This window comes from Canis lupus, chromosome 28 (genome assembly GCF_003254725.2).
Source record: "Canis lupus dingo isolate Sandy chromosome 28, ASM325472v2, whole genome shotgun sequence".
In the NCBI taxonomy this organism is placed as follows: Eukaryota; Metazoa; Chordata; class Mammalia; order Carnivora; family Canidae; genus Canis; species Canis lupus.
This window is the reverse complement of record NC_064270.1, coordinates 36,987,311-37,003,649: the sequence shown is the minus strand read 5'-3', so window position 1 is coordinate 37,003,649 and position 16,339 is coordinate 36,987,311. Positions and strand designations below refer to the sequence as shown.

Here is a 16,339-nt window from a genome sequence, read left to right as displayed (position 1 = left end):
TTTGTGCGTTCGGGTCTTTTGTTTCCACGACTCCCTCTCCGACTATCACCACCAATGCCCTTTATTTGTTTTTGCTTTGTTTTTGCCTTCTTTGCTCCTTTCTCTCTCTCTCTCTCTCTCTTTTTTTTTTTCCTTTCTCTTTTTGCCAACGACTCTATAAAGATTGGCCAGGCTTGAAGCTGAGAAGGTTTGTTGTTTTAGGAACAGAAAGAAAACCCTCCCCACGTAGGAAAGAATGTCATGGGGGCTTTGAGCCGAGGCTAAAAACAATGAGTAGCCACACACTTCTTGAGACACCCACTCCACAAAGAAATGGGGTTGTGGCATTTGCAGCCACTCCCAACAGCCAGGACCCGCCCGCCCAGCGTGTTTGCGAGCTCACAGCCTGAGGGTGTGTGATGTGAGCCCTGCGGCCCTCTGCGTCCTCCTTCCCTGGGAAGAAGAGATTTCAGGAGCTGAGCTGCTTACGGGCACCAAGGCAGACAGTGGGAGCTGGGGCTCCTGGACGGATGGGAAATGCATAGACGTGGGCTCCATACTGAGGGGCCACACTTATAACAGGGCTGGCCTCAGCGGGAAACCTTCTGAAGGAGATTCCACTTGATTTTTTTTTATTTTATTCATTTATGAGAGAGAGAGAGAGAAAGCACAATCATGAGCAGAGGAAGAGGGAGAAGCAGACTCCCCGATGAGCTGGGAGCAGGACGCAGGACTTGATCCCAGGACCCCGGGATCCTGACCTGAGCCGAAGACAGACACTCGACCGACTGGGCCACCCAGGTGTCCCATGAAGATTCTTAAGCTGGAGATCGTACAGTTAGAATCCTGAGCAATTTGATACGCTTTACTCCTAAGTCAGTAGGGTGCAGGAAGGATGGGGTACCACTGAGCCCCCTGCGTCACGCTGCGTGCACCGGTGTGCAGCCCTGCAGCCTGCAGCCCCACCCGGACCCCCTCATCCGTGCTTATCTGTGGCAGAAGCAATCATCTGACCAGGGCAGGTTTCCCCTTTATACACTATCAATATTAAGTGGGCTTTGGCCCATTTACCTGCCTTTGGTGAAACACAGGTAAAAATTACACGTTGCTGAGCAACGGAGGCTTCGGACACGGCATGTCCTTCTTAGGCTCTCTCGTTCCAAATAATTAGACATCATTCACGGCTCCACGTCCACACTGGGAATAACACATGAGACTTTACATCATCTTGAAATGAAAAGTGAATTGCACCGGTTCCCGGCAACAAGATGTCCACGACATGAATTCTCCCAGAGAAACTAGACTCTTGAATGCCAGGGCTGTCATCGGAGGCAGGAGCAAGTGGAGTCGATGGCTCGCTGAAACCTCAAAGAAAAGCTCCCTACTTCACACGCACACACATTTTAGAAATAGAGGTCAAATCCATTTAGTTCAAGGTGGCCTGGGATTTTTTTTTTTTCCCCAGCGTGTGCACATGTGGAGATTGAGTACAAACACGGGCAGAAATGCTCAATGAGGCACAGAGGAACGATTAGGCTCCTGACCTGACAGCTTTCCCCAGCGCTCAGCAAACCCGAGACAACTCCAAGCAATGCTTATCTCAGCCACCCGGTTATGCCAACCAGGAGGACTGGCCAAATACTGCGGCATCACGGGAAAACAAGGCGTTCACGGGGGTGTTTATCACCATCTATCGCACAAAGCTGTTTATGAAACCACAGAAGGCCTTGGGGGCTGTCCGGTGCAAACCCGGCTGCAGGCTCCAGGCCGTCAGCTGAGCACCTGCTGGGGAAGTCTGTGGTGCTCTTCTGAAGCCACTGACCCTGAGAATCTGGGGGCTGCAGGTACCCCTCTAAGTCCTCCAAATGGAGGCCCAAAAAGGCGCATGACCGTTCTGCTGCTGGGCAGCCCGCGGAGGGTGAGCTGGTGGGGCAGAGGGAGAAGCAGGCTCCCTGCGGGGACCCCGATGCGGGACTCGATCCCGGGTCTCCGGGATCACACCCTGAGCCAAAGGCAGATGCTCCACCGCTGAGCCGCGCCTCCCCCGCCCCAGCACCCTGCAAGCTGGTGTTTGAACTCGGTCCCCCGGCTGCCACACCCGCCTTCTGGCAAGCCCCGACTCTGCACTCCGCACTCGGGGGTGTTAGTTGACCTCATTTATTTATTTATATCCACCGTGCTCCAAGCACCATGTAGACCGGTGTAAGGAATACTAACTGCATAATCATTCATTCGCCCTCACTGGCTGCGTACACCGCAACGGGGGACGGAGCGGATAAGTTCATGCCAAGGGGCAGTGCGGGCTGGGATGACCATGTAGAGACAGTGAGGTAGGAAGAGGGACGGGGCTCAGGGAGCGAGGGCCGTCCCCGGGCGGGCAGGGCTCACCTTCCCAGAAACTAATGATGCAACAGGGAGAATTAAAGCGCTCGTTGGGAACAGAAGCCCCTTATTACAAAATCCTCGGGTGAACATTCCCAGGCTCTGACCATCATTTCTTACAGCGGGGCCGCTCCAGGGAAGTGCGACCAGAGCCACCCCCCAGGAATCCACGTTCAGAAGGGCCTGGCACCTGGGGGCTACGCCCAGTAGCCGCTGCCTTCGTCTGTAGGAATTTTATCTCTGAATCTGTGTTTGGTGAGCACAGTCGGATGGGCCAGTGGCAGGGCATCCGGGGGTCCGGAGCCTCATTCCCACCTGGCCCACCTTCCGCCACCTGCCCAGGGCGGGTTCCTGACGATCTGCTCCCCAGCCCAGCCCCCAGTGTGGGCACTTGCCACCAAGTGGCGGGGCCCAGTCTTGGGCACCTGTGAGGCTCGGTACTGCCCGCAGTATCCCCCGAGCCCCGGGGAGCACAGCATTAAATAGAAATTTAAAACAAAATAAAACAACAAAAAACCCACCATGACAGATCCAAAGAAAGATCACAGGAGAAAGGAAAATGTTTTTTATCCTTTTGAACAAGCCACCCAGCCTTGTTTGCACTCAGTGCCGCCCCAGGCTCTGTGTAGGGTGTGAAGGTGCTTTCTTTCTGCAGGATGCTTGCCCCCCGACTCCCTATAACCCCCCACTGGCTCATCCCCTCCTTCACCAGCCTTTCGAGGAGTTGGGGGGGTCTGCTGGGTGCTGGGCAACCCTGGGGCATCGAGCGGCGTTAGGACGCTGGCTGCCCGCCCCCCAAGCTGCTGTGCCCCATGGGTCACCAGCAGGCACGCGGCCAGACCCACTGCTCGCTGTCCTTTTGCAAGGATCCAGCCAGGCACTACCTGCAGTGACGTCTTACATCGTCCGTAAGTCACGGGGAGGAGAACACGCGGTCAGGATAACAGGCGTCTCCTACTGTGGACTGCGGCCTTCATCGGGCCGTCCTCTTCATTGGACTTTTCATCTCCCAAGATGAGGATTTAATTCTCATTTAACCACATGCTCCAAGAAAACCATTTCCTGTGGATTTAAGAAACTTCCCACCGGGGACGCCCGGGTGGCTCAGTGGTTGAGCGTCTGCCTTCAGCCCAGGGCGTGACCCTGGGGTCCTGGGATCGAGTCCCACGTCAGGGTCCCTGCATGGAGCCTGCTTCTCCCTCTGCCTGTGTCTCTGCCTCTCTGTGTGTGTTTCTCATGAATAAATACATAAAATCTTTAAAAAAAAAAAAAAAAAACCCTTCCTACCAGGATTGCTGAGACCCCAGTGACACGAGCTCCGTGTCTTTCACGGAATCTGGATTAGAAACGTCAAGGAGCAACCTCCTCAAGCATCCGCCGACCCTCGGCCGGGCTCACTGCGCTCTGTGACCAGGGCCAATGCCAGACTGTTTCATATTTCCCAGGAACACTATGACTTACACAACAGCCAAATTTCTATAAAATGCATGACAGCCCAGCTGAAATAAAAGTTAATTTTTAAATTTATTTGTTTGTTTGTTTTTTACCTTTCAAATGAATTTCAGGAAGGGGTCAACACATTCTAGTGAAAAATGAAGACTCCTACATGCACCAGCATGACAAACGTCCAGACTTTCAGGAGGCTTTTAGGACCCAAATGTGCTACTTGGGTTTCTGAGTAGGCATCTGGACTTGTGGCACAATGCCTGGCTATCTGACACGGTATCTGAATTTCTAGAGAAGGTACTTGGAGAACCGGCTCGGTACTTGGATTCTCCATGTAATATTTATATTTCTGATGCAGTATGAAGAATTCTGACATGGTCCTCGAATATCGGAGAGGTACCTGGAGTGCTGACTTAGTACCCAAACCCCATGCCGGGGCCCTTGGAGCTGAGTGTAGCGGCTCAGGAGCGTCTGCGAAGGTTATGGACCAGGAGGGGTACATGAGCCCAGCCGGGTGGACAGAGGCCACTTGGCACAAACAGGCGGACTCAGGAAGCTTGAGTGAGTGGAAACTGATGATGTCACTAGGCTCTCTGGGAGGGAGAATGACCACGTGGCTTTCCAAATGCAATGGATTTGTAGCAACATGGGGGAAAATTTTTAAAACAGCTACACAGAGTTTAAAGCCATTTTCATAGAAAGGAGGGTTTGGGATGTTTAATGAGGCCTGATGTCCTCCAACTGGGGGCACTCTGGTCACGAGATACCCTCATCACTATTTCGTAAAAGCCCAGGGGGAGGCTAAATGCCTTCTCTTGGTCATATCACCATGTCTCCCTGTGATGTCTCCACAAGTGTGCGGAGCACCACATTACCCAGATCCCAGCAAAAATAATTTTTTTAAAAAGGAAACAGGTCTTAATTCTCAGCAGGAGGAAAACACACAGCCATGGGCTGTGAATCACTCATTAAAAATTAAATAAATCCACCCACAACAGGAAACAGCACAACAGAATGTCGGTGTTGACTTCAGGTTGGAAGGAATCCAGAAACAGGACTTGGAAACAGTGTCGGCTCTGAGTGCGATCTCGCTTGCACTGGGTGCCTCCAGGACCCCAACCTCATCCCCGAGACCGGCACCGCCCAGCCTGTCTTTTCCCAATGACTCCATGACTCGCAGGAGGAGAGGGAAGCAGCGTGGCACTGGGGGTTTCCATGGTTTCCGACAAGATCGAGCCATCCTCCGTCCCAGTGACTCGCTTCTCCAGGTAACATAGAGCATCACCCAGCCCCCAGAACCACGTGCCAGGATGCAGCTCAGGACAGTGTGGGGAAGTACCTCGCGTTACTACCTCATGCTTGGGCTGAAGTCTTTATTTTTTTGGGGGGGGGGGGGGCTGAAGTTTTTAAATCAAAGCCCAAGGATTCCAGTTTTCTCTTTGCACATGTAAGCAACACTATGGAAAGAATATTGCTTTTCAAAAACACCTCCCTATTAATAAAACCCTCCTTTCTAGGTCCCTGCCTCTTTCGGAGGCAGCGGGAGCAAACACAAATAAGAGCAGCGGGAAGAGAAGGCAGCAAAGGACAGCTGCTTTCTTTTCCAAGCGAAGATTATAAAACATTTACATCATGAGGTATAGACCTCATCCCGGCAGGGAAGGTGATGGATGCATCGGGCCCAGGCTTGGCAGGTTCACAGCAGTGGCTACTTTAGAGGGATTTCTGTATTAACTCCAAGCCCAGACGGGCATCACCCGAGAACATCAACTTTGTCTGCAAGGGGCCTTTAAACACATTCTCACCCAGATCTTTATTTTTTAGACAAAGAACGTATGTATGACTCAGGGCACAAAGGGATGTGTCTAAGTCATTCAGCTTTCTGGAACTAAACTCTTGTGCGTCCAATCCTTTCCTAGGCTCCTGTGCAAAACACACAATTACAGTTGCTACAGCAAGGACTCAAGCACGGGCCCTACAGGCGATATTTCCTGAAGTCAGAACCAGGACCTACCACTCCATTTGTCAAGACCTTGCACAATTAAGAGCCCGCAGGGGACACCTGGTAAACGCTGGTGGAGGGAACCAACCAACCCCGCGCTGTGCCGAAAGGAAGCCTGGCAAGCGTGTGAAGAGAGATTAGAAAACTGGATTTGGTCAGCAGATAACGTGCGGAAACGTTTGGAACTCTGGCCAAGATCAACTCAACTGATCATAACCTGGTTCCAAAATATAATTACCTACCAGCAACCTGTTTGCAGAACCTGCAGGATATGTTCTTATTTATTACTATCTTCTACTACCTTGCATAACTGCAAAATTATATTTTTCGCAATGGAAAACATTATTTTCTTCGGGGCAGGTCCCCTTCCTCATTGTGGGTGGTGCTAACGAGAGCCGCCTGGCTTCTCGGTGGGAGAGGAACCTGTGCACAGCGCAGGGGCTGCGGGACAATGACGAGTCCCGTCCCACTGTCCTCCCAACTCACTTTGCCCAGCCTGCCCGGGTCCCTGTCTTCTCATCTTCAAGGTGGAGGTGAGGATGCACGCCCAGGCTGCCTCCGGGAATCTCTGAGGCCTGAGTGAGCACGCTTCATAAACTGTAAAATGCTCTACCTGCCTGCGTGCACAGTTTTATAAATGCAATTTATGTTTTCGGCATAAGGCATATGAGCTATCTGGCAAAACAGGAAATAGATCAAGTCCTGTTTTTGTGAATAATAATTTCCACCAACATGACGTCGTGAAAAAATTCATCTCTCAGCAGCAGCATGGTAACCTGGTGGTTTTAAATGTATTTTTATAAAAAAAATTAAAATAAAAATAAATGTATTTTTATATACAGCACTGGAACACAAAATCTCTATCATTTCTGATAGCAAACCAATCTTGGTAGAGGTATTTGAAATCATTTAAACACCATCAACCTATTTTTTTTAGACTTATTAGAATCCAATCAGCACCCCCTCACAAAATAAGACAAATCCAATTTTTTTTTTGCTTATGCTCATTTTCATTCAAAACAAGAAGAAAAGCTACACAGAGACATATCTTTGTTCAGCAATTCCACAGAGATCTTTTCTTTTCCAACATTTTAAGTATCTTATACCAAACTCTGTATTATAATAAGCTGCTTTAAAAAGTCACCTTGCATGGGCAATTTTGAACAGAATGGATTCATCCTCCTGTTGCTCAGTGTCCTGAGTCACATGAGGACATCACCCGGTTGATAGACTGCAGGTGGGGCGAGGGCCCGCATCGAATGGGGACTGGTTCACGTTCCTTCCACTGGGCAGCACCTGCTTCCCAGGTTCTCCCCAAGTCACTTCTAACTAAAATGCCACTTTCGCAAATCTAGCTAATACAGAAAGTTAAGAGGGTGGATTCGATTATAAAAAGAGGAAATGTCCGACTTAAAATGGGTGGGATTTTGATGTGTCATCCAGTCGACAATAATTGGGGATTGTTTTCCTAAAAGGTGGACCTCACCTTGGATTGCTGGCAGCCAGACCACCCTCCCGCCCTGTCCACTATCCCCATACACCACTTGGCCAGGCTGCAGTGGATTAAAACAGTTTCCTGAAGCATAAATCCCAGATTTCCTGCACAGGGCTGGACCAAGTTACCTGCGGTGCTTGCCAGATTTTCACTTAATGACTGCTTCCTTGAACCGAAGTTTTAAAATACCTTGGGAATTATATTACAAACAGCCGCGACCTAAAATCCAAAGCGATGAGAAAAGATTCCCCCTTGCAGCTTCCCTTTACCTCTTGTCCTCCTGGAATGACCCCGGGAAGCCATCGTGGCCTGCGAGAATCCATGTTTTCCTATGAGCTGGAAAAGGATTTCTCGAAGAATCCCAGCCCTGCACTGAGTCCGCAGGAGCCCAGGGCTGAGCCAGGAGTTTATATAGAAAAGCTGTGTTCCTATTTCCTCCAAGTGGAAACTGTGACAGCTTAATATCCATGGCTTTGCTCTATGACAAACGATTACCTAGTAGACTCTTTTAGGAGGTACTTCTTGGAAGAACGTTGAAACTTTCCTGGGGGGGAAAATGGAAGTGGAAATAAATGAGGGATTAATCCGTTTGTCACCAGCAGGTCCAAAGGCGTCCTTCCAACTTACTGTCAGCTTCCAGTTTCAGTTTACAGGAGAATAGCTCCTTTGCTGCTGGGAGAAACACGGTTTGCTCAATGGGAAACCCAGAGGATCCACCGATGCAAATAAAAACCCAAGAACAGGGCAAAAACAGGAAACAGGAATCAAATATCTGAAAAAGGTTTCAAGCCTTCCACGCTCTGCACATCATCCGCAAAGCTTCTTGTTTTCTTTCCGCAGATGCAGAAGCCAGCATGGGAAGGTCTGTTCCACCTGCAGAAACGCAGGCCCAGCTGAGGCGGGCAGAAAGCACATGCTAACTGGTGTGCTCTGCCCGCAAACATTTAGAGACATTCGGATTCTTCTTGTCTTTTCCCGCCGTGGTGGCCATTCGACTCCACACCAAGGAAAAGAAACACGACTTAGAAGAGAAAAAAATCACACATATGGAAACGGATAGGGGAGGCATGATGGATCATTAAAGGGGAGACAGCTAGTGAAGGAATATTCCAAGTTAATTTTAAAATTAAATTCACTGTTAATACCAGCACGTTAATTTCGTTGCCTTTTATTCCTTTGGTATTTCCACGAGCCAAAGTGAAATAGTCAAGTTACGGTATCATTTAATTTTACTTACTGGTGGATACCCTTTGGTATAGCAATATAAGACCTCATAGAGCCCGGAAACAATATTTAAGCCTTAATTACATGTCTTGCATAAATTCTTAACGCCGACATTCCACTGCATTATTTAAATACTGTGCAACCGAGACCCACAGAGTTGCAAGCATTCTCTGGTTGAGGGAATGTTGGTCATGTTTGATGGTTGATGTGAATTATAGTGTCACTTTCCAAGTGTATTTTTACATGTTACAAAAAGGAGAAATAAAAGAAAACCATGGGAATGGTGGTCATGCTAAAAAGGCCCCCCTTAATCCAGTTAAACAGGAGAAAGTTGACTCTCTCTTTTTTAAGGTCAAATATTTATAGAGAGTGCCCCCCCCCTTTTTTTTAAAGATTTTACTTATTTGAGGGCAAGAGAGAGTGTGTGTGAAAGAGAGAGAAAGAGAAAGCATGGTGGCGGGAAGTGTACAAGGGGAGAGAGAGGGAGAGAGAATCCCGAGCCAACTCCGGGCTGAGTGCAGAGCCCATGAGATCACAACCTGAGTCAAGAGTCAGATGCCCAACTCACTGAGCCACCCAGGTGCCCCTAAGTGCCCTTTTTTTAAATGAAAAATCAGAGACTATTGCTAGAAAAGAGAACTCCTTTGGATCTCCATGACAGTAATGGCACATACATCATTACCCAGCTAAAAGACTTCCTTAAACAGAAACAACTGCCATAATTTTGTGCGGATGTTAATTTCAAGAATTTTATTTTATTTTATTTTATTTATTTTATTTTTTTAAAGATTATATTTATTTATTCGTGAGAGACACAGAGAGAGAGAGAGGCAGAGACATAGGCAGAGGGAGAAGCAGGCTCCCTGCAGGGAGCCCAATGTGGGACTCGATCCCAGGAAGGGATCACGACCTGGGCCGAAGGTGAATGCTCAACCGCTGAGCCCCCTGAGTGTCCCTCAAGAATTTTATTAACAGCCAAGTCGGGGTGAGCTCACTTACACAACACAGTGGCCCTAGGAAGGGACGGCCTGCTGATAGCAGGGCGGGCTCCCCAGAACACAGTGGGTTCCTGTGTTCGCCCAGAAGGCATCTACAGGGCTCCTGCCCTGCAGCCGCCCACTGCCTGTAGAGGCAGCTTGGAATAGCCACCAACCTTAGGGGGCTTACTCTCTCCTGCCCTGCCCAAAGTGAGCTATTTATTTAGTTCTAACTGACTCCAAAGCAAGTTTCTAACCACCCCCCACCACCACCACCAAAATGGGAAATAAATTCCCTTCTGTTAGCTGAAATCTTGAAATTCTGGAAGAAGACTCAAATGTTTAGCAGTGAAGCTGCCACAGGCTGAAATATCAATCTGACATTCTCCCCTGACGCCCTAGCAGCAGATTCCAAACAGAGGCATCAAATAAGGTAGCCTCCACAGGAAGGGGTCATGCTTGGAACAGCCTTGCATCACATGGAGAGAAAATTCTTGAAACAAGAAGCACTTTTTACCTACGCACTCACAGCTTCTGAAAGCCACCTTGACTTTCCTAATGAAAGGAGGATGAAAGATGGCACCAGGCTGAGCGACATGGCCAGGCAGTGGGCCAACTTGCCAAAAGGACAGAAATCCTAGAACAGGCAATGGCAAGATAGGGTGTGAAGGGCCAGCGCTGGGTGGAGATAGAAGGCCAAGGGCAGATGCTTTTAACAAACCATAACCTGGATCTTGCATTTTGGGAAGGAGGTGAGTCTGTGGGGCAGGACCCTCCAATGTTTCATTCCGGCGAGGTAGGGAGCCACTGCTCTGTGTAAGTAGCATGTTGAAGACCCATCCAAACCAATATGGATGAGCCAACCCCCTCCTGCTTAGGATGCCGAGGCAACAAGGGATTGCAGACTTCTTGACCGTAAGTCTCCACCCAGTAATACCACCCCAGTAATATTCCTTCTCTTGGAGCCCACTGCTGACACTTGCATTTGCTCAAGTAGATCATGCCATTCAATATCGGTAACATCCGACAACGATACAGTAGAGAACTGGGACACTACAATTAGCTTAGTGGGTGGCAGGTGGAGCCTTTTCCATTCTCTCCCTTGACAAATCGCTAACTATATTTGCATTTCCTCCAAGACAGGGAGCAACAGTCCGTACAACCCAAATGCCTTTTATCACACCAGCAAGACCATCAGCATTCACGCCCCAGATGAAACATTGCCACGAGACCCACAAAGGGGGCCAGCCAAAGCAGAACAGCCGACCCACTGACCTTAAAATAATTCCGGACAGAGTTAAAGTATTTCAAACAAGATGATGCACATAAAAAAAACACGACTTCCTGGCCACCCACATCCTGGGACGCTCACTGATGGTGAGCACCCAGGGCCACTTGCCCACATACTACAACCACTTCCCAAAGCTCTCAGATTCTCTTCCCTCGATTTCTTTAGGGAACTTAACACCAGTAAGCCGATTAAGTGAAACACAAAAAGGCCACGGCGTGTCTTTTTCTGAGGACTGGGACATGGAGACCTTGGAAAGCTGCCTAGATCTCTAAAGGCATAAAATTACCTGGCGATGACACGGTTATTGATGTTGTTGGCATTGTGTTTTTTTAACCCAGAGCGCAATCCAGAAAAGCTCCTTTTCAGCAATTTTCCCCACAGCAGATCAATTTCAGAGGCAATTACCGTCAATGCAATTATGTGCCCCCGTGGTCCCCAACAGTCACCCTACGCGTGCAGCCAGATAAAGCAAGGCCCTTTCCAAACTAAGGACAAATCAGCAAGAGGAGAGCGTGTGGAAATCGTGGTCTCAACAATATGGTTCAGGAGGCTGAACAGCCGAGCCAGGTTGTAAACACGCACACACAAAACACACAAAACGACGTAACAAAAACTGTGATTGATACAAGCCTGTTCCAGCAAGTCAAGGCATAAAATTCAAATGCAACATGCTAGCCCTATTGGTCTACTTTCTCCAGAAATAGTTTCTCTAATAATTAAATCCCACACACTCTTTTTTGTTGTTGTTGGTAGCTAACTTTAAGTCAGGGGAAATAAAAATTATTTTAAAAAGTCTTGTACTCACCAAGGGAAAACGAAGGCTATCGTCTGAAAAAGAAAAGGGGAGGGGGGGAGAGAAAGGATTAGTTTTCTGGTTACCAGGTTGCTGGTTGCTGATTCTAGCCACTTCTTTTGTAGCCACTTCTTTCTCTACAGCACGAGTTGATCGTGCTCATTTTTGCTCGGTTGTTGGGGTCTTCTTGACGCCTTTTTATCTACATGGTGATAACTTTTTGCTGCAGTCATCAGCTTTCAGAAGTGTCCTGCCCCAACCTCTCCTGTAATTTCTGGTCATCGGTGATGGGGGTGCTTGGGAGCTGACCGCGATCAGAAGTACTGGGTGTCTAGCCCCCAGGCCGGGCCCCCCCACCCCGATGGCAGCGGCCTCACCCCCCTCCCCAGACGCCACCTCTTCACACCTGCATGGGATGGCCCCTCACCCCGCTTTTCCAGCTCAGGAATTATCCAGCCTGCTCATTACTCAACAATTTAGCTTTTATGTCCTCTTCGTTTTTAACATCTTGTTAAGATAGACTTTACATACCATCAAGTCCACCTGTGCATAATCCAGTGCTTTTTAGCATAACCACAGAGTTTTACAACCATCACCATCACCTAAATTTAGAGCATTTTCATCAAACCAGCAGAAACCCCAAGCCCATTAGTTCATCAGCTCCCCAGCCCATCGTCTCCCCACCCCCTGTCCTTTGGCAACCCCCTGTCCAAGGATTTGCCTATTCCAGGCATTTCATAAAAGTGGGATCCTAAAAAATGTGGCCTTTTGTGACTTGCTTGCTTTTATTTAGGGTTTTTTTTTTTTTTTTAAGGTTCACCCATGTTGTAACATATACCAGTTTTTCATTCCTTTCTGTGGACAAATACTATTCCCTTTTCCACACACCATACACCTTGTTCTGTCCATCCATGCCTCGGTTGGTAGACATGACCCTCTGGTTCTTGTACGAGTGGCCAGTAGGGCAGCCTCACACCTCTGCTCGGTTCTCGCTGTGCATCTGCACTGTTAGATGTTTCGATCTCCACTATCTTTAAATGGCTAATGAGGTGCATGGTGTTTTCTACCAAAATAGAATAGTTCTTATCTTAGTCATGGCCAGGCTGGATATTTTAAACCAAAGACAATACGCTACGGCACATAATTTTAGCAAATTGTGGCACTAATTAAAAAGCTGACCTGAGAAGTAGGCTTGAAGCCAAAGAAGCAGAAGAAATAGTTCTTCTAATGCTAAAGGAATTTTAAATCTACTTGGGCAAATCTACAGCTAATGTTACCTTTAGTGGTGGAAGAGTGAATGCTTCCCCGCTCATACTGGGAACAAGGCAAGGATGTCCACTCTCACCACTCGCATTTAATATTGTACTGGAAGCCCTGGTCAAGGTAACAAGGCAAGAAAAAAGAAACAAAAGACCCAGAAATGGGAAAGAAAAAATAAATAAGACTTCTGTGTTCTTGGATGACTTGATGACCTACACAAAAAAATTCCAAAGAATCCACAAAAAGAATTAACTGGGGGTCAGGTGGGAAGCAGAGTCACGGAGTTCCCAGAGGGCAGCAGAGGCCAGTGCAACACGAAGCAAATGGCGAGAAGGTGAGGGAGGGACTGACTGTTGGGCAAGAGCTGATCATCAGAGGTAAGGGGAACTGCTTTTTGTAAGAGTAACTTATGACACGAGTCCACCTCTTGCAATCCCCTGACAGAACCTGGGAAAGCCCTGGGAAGAGTTACCCATGTGTCTGTCTGGGGCCAAGCATGGGGAGAAGCCAGGAGTAGAAGGAGCCCTTAATAAGACCTCAGGATGGGTAGAAATGCTTCAAACTATATTCCAAAGCAACACTGAGTTATTTTCATGCAAAATGAAACCAACATATGCAGAAGTGTATCATGGGCAGAAGCAAAACTGCAAGACTGAGTCAAACCAAAGTAAAAACCTCATGGGAAAAAAAAAACCATAGGGTGTCACACCAGGTGGGCACTCTCTCAATTGTTGGTTAAACTGATGCATAAGGAGAATTTACTCAATAGCAACCAAACGCAAGCTATAATTTTGAATTACACTTTGAACTAATGTTGCTCTACTTTTCAAACTCAGCCAGGACCCGGGCACCAAGGCTGTACAGATGGATCACATACCGCGGTGGTCTGGGCTCACACATGTTAGCACGAAACCACAACTATCAGTTTCTGAAAGTACGGAATTAGAACAAAAACCAAGCAACCAGAATACCCTCTGAAGTCAACCCTCATCACATGAACACTTCCTTTAGCCTCAGGCCCTGAGACAGACTGCTACTTGAGTACTGAGCACGTTTGAAAAGATGAAAATAAATAAGCACATTGAAAATTAGGGGTGGGGGAGGCCCGTTCCCATGGCCAGATCTGCTCCCGTCAGGAGGGGCCGTCCCCCGGCTGCTTGTACAGCATCGTCCACAACTGGAAAGGCTCCTGGTCTTATCGGGAAGGGCACCATCCTCCAAACGAGGGAAGCAGAGAAGTTATTTTGGGTTTGGGATCCTGTCCAGTGCTGCTTGTGGTGTCTCTCCCACAGCCCACAGCCAGTCCTACGGAACAGGCAACACGAGTCCCATTTTATTTTATTTTTTAAAAAAGACTTTATTTGTTTATTCATGAGAGACACAGAGAGAGAGGCATGAGAGAGGCACACAGGCAGAGGGAGAAACAGGCTCCATGCAGGGAACCCGATGCGAGACTCGATCCCGGGACTCCAGGATCACACCCTGGGCTCAAGGCAGATGCTCAACCACGGAGCCCCCCAGGCGCCCCAAGACGAGTCTCATTTCAAAAAAGAGAACGCTGAGGCTTGGTGAGCCCCTTGACTTTGACCGGCGTCATGCACAGCGGAGGCAGGGGCAGCAGGGAGGCTCCCCCAGGGTTGCCGAGAGCCCTCGTGGCCGGGCCGCCCAGGGAAATCCAGCTTACCCTACAGCTTACTCTTGTTCGCTTGTTTTTCTTTCTGTGTCTCCAACCCCGGAGTGGGGGAAGCTGTAATTCCTCCAAGGCAGGGACGGCCAGCCTTTTCTTGACAGGCCTAGTGTCTACGAGAGCCTGCCAGCAGGAGGACCCGGGGAAGGCGCGCTGTGCCCGGGCGACAGACAGCACTGACTCTGCAACTCCCCCAAATCCCTTCTCACCCCGGGGAAAGCTCCACGGTGATCTGTGTGCCAGAAAGACCTGGGAAGGCCCAGGCTGGCCACAGACTTCCGGGGGGTGGGTGGGGTGGGGGGACAAGAGGGCCTGGGGGAGTGGCTCGGCCCCCAGCAGCCCGGGCCAGCCGCAGCCTGGACACGGGGAGGTCTGTCCCTGGGGCATCCATCGCGGCCGCTCTGCCTGCAGGGGCCAGGCCAGACCCGGGGAAGGAGGTGCTGTGAGGACACGGAACAGGGGAAATCCGCGGAGCAGGCGGGGAGCCGGGCTGGCGAGGTCAGGCGGGCGCTCTCCCGCAGGAAGGGGCCCCAGCTGCAGGGAGGCCGCCCGGTCGCTCACAAGATATGGAAAGAGCGCGCCACGCTACTGTCACGGCGCGTCCGGACCGCTCGGGGCAGGCGGCGAATGACAGGGCTCGGAGGCTGTCCCTCGGGGCGGCCTCGGTGAGGGAAGAAATTAAAAATGATCCTGACTCGTCAAGTTCTGACGTGGACAGAACCGGGCAATCTTTCCAAACGCAGATGAAAGTTAAATGTCTTTTATACACACACACACACACACACACACGCACACACACACACACACCCTTGGCCCAGAGCGCGCCAAACATTCAAGTGCACGGCATAGACGCTGCCTCCAGGAGGTCTCTACAAGCTCTTCCTTTAAACGGGCGGCGGGGGCGGTGGAACCGTCGGGGGGGTGGTGTGGGGGGGATGCCCATTTTCCTCTCCCTTAAACACGGTTAAGAGCATCTTTCCACATCGGGCAGTGAGTGTATCTACAAACATGAACTTTTATGACAGGTTAAAATTCTACAAAGCAAAACAAAAAAAGGGGGGGGGGCAGCCCAGGTGGCTCAGCGGTTTAGCACCGCCTTCAGCCCAGGGCCTCATCCTGGAGACCCGGGATCCAGTCCCACATTGGGCTCCTGCATGGAGCCTGCTTCTCCCTCTGCCTGTGTCTCTGCCTCTCTCTGTGTGTGTCTCTCATGAATAAATAAATAAATCTTAAAATATTTTTTTAAAAAAATCTACAAAGCAGGGACACTCAAATCCAAATCCAAATCATGCCACCCAACAGCTCAAATCCGGGCTCGCCGCAGTCCGACCCCAGGGAGAAGCTCCTCCACCCTCGGCTGCCTTCTCTGGGGTCCCAGGGTCTCTGGAGGCACTGAGTTGTGTCCCCATCAAAGTGTCAGGGCCCTTGAAGGGCCCCCGAGTGTTGTACCCCATCAGGCACAAGGGCTCTCGAGCCCCCTGCCGGGCACCCCCGCTGCCCCCAGGGCCAAGTGCACGGTGCCTCCCTGCGGGGTTCACACGCCGGCCGGGGTGTCGCCCACAAGGCTTCTGGATCATCCGGGCTTCGGGTCCTCACCGACACCACACCCCGCCGTCTCAGGGTTTCCCTGTTTACCTTCCAAGCATCCCCAAAGTGGTTAATTACTGGATTTTCTAACATATGAAAGAAAGGCTGAAAGGGGCAGAGACACCTCCCCCCTCCACCCCGACCCCCCCCATGAGGAGTTTGGGAGAATCACATTCTTGCCCACCCCCCAGCGAGCCACCTCGGGAAGGCAGGGGC

General features: G+C 49.8%; 1 protein-coding gene across 6 annotated transcripts in view; it reads right to left on the bottom strand.

Moving 5' to 3' along the window:
- The window catches only part of PTPRE (protein tyrosine phosphatase receptor type E), a 158,541-nt gene that overhangs the window by 84,312 nt on the left and 57,890 nt on the right, over positions 1 to 16,339 (bottom strand). For 5 of the 6 annotated variants that reach the window (XM_049103610.1, XM_025467638.3, XM_025467637.3 and 2 more), the window contains exon 2: positions 11,602 to 11,624. Coding sequence is in view for 3 of the 6 variants with exons in the window: in XM_025467637.3 (XP_025323422.3) it covers positions 11,602 to 11,624 (23 nt within the window). In the remaining 3 variants the exon portion in view is untranslated. Of the gene's footprint in view, positions 1 to 11,601; positions 11,625 to 11,995; positions 12,091 to 16,339 lie in introns of those variants that run through there. The other variant, XM_035707743.2, reaches the window with a different exon arrangement.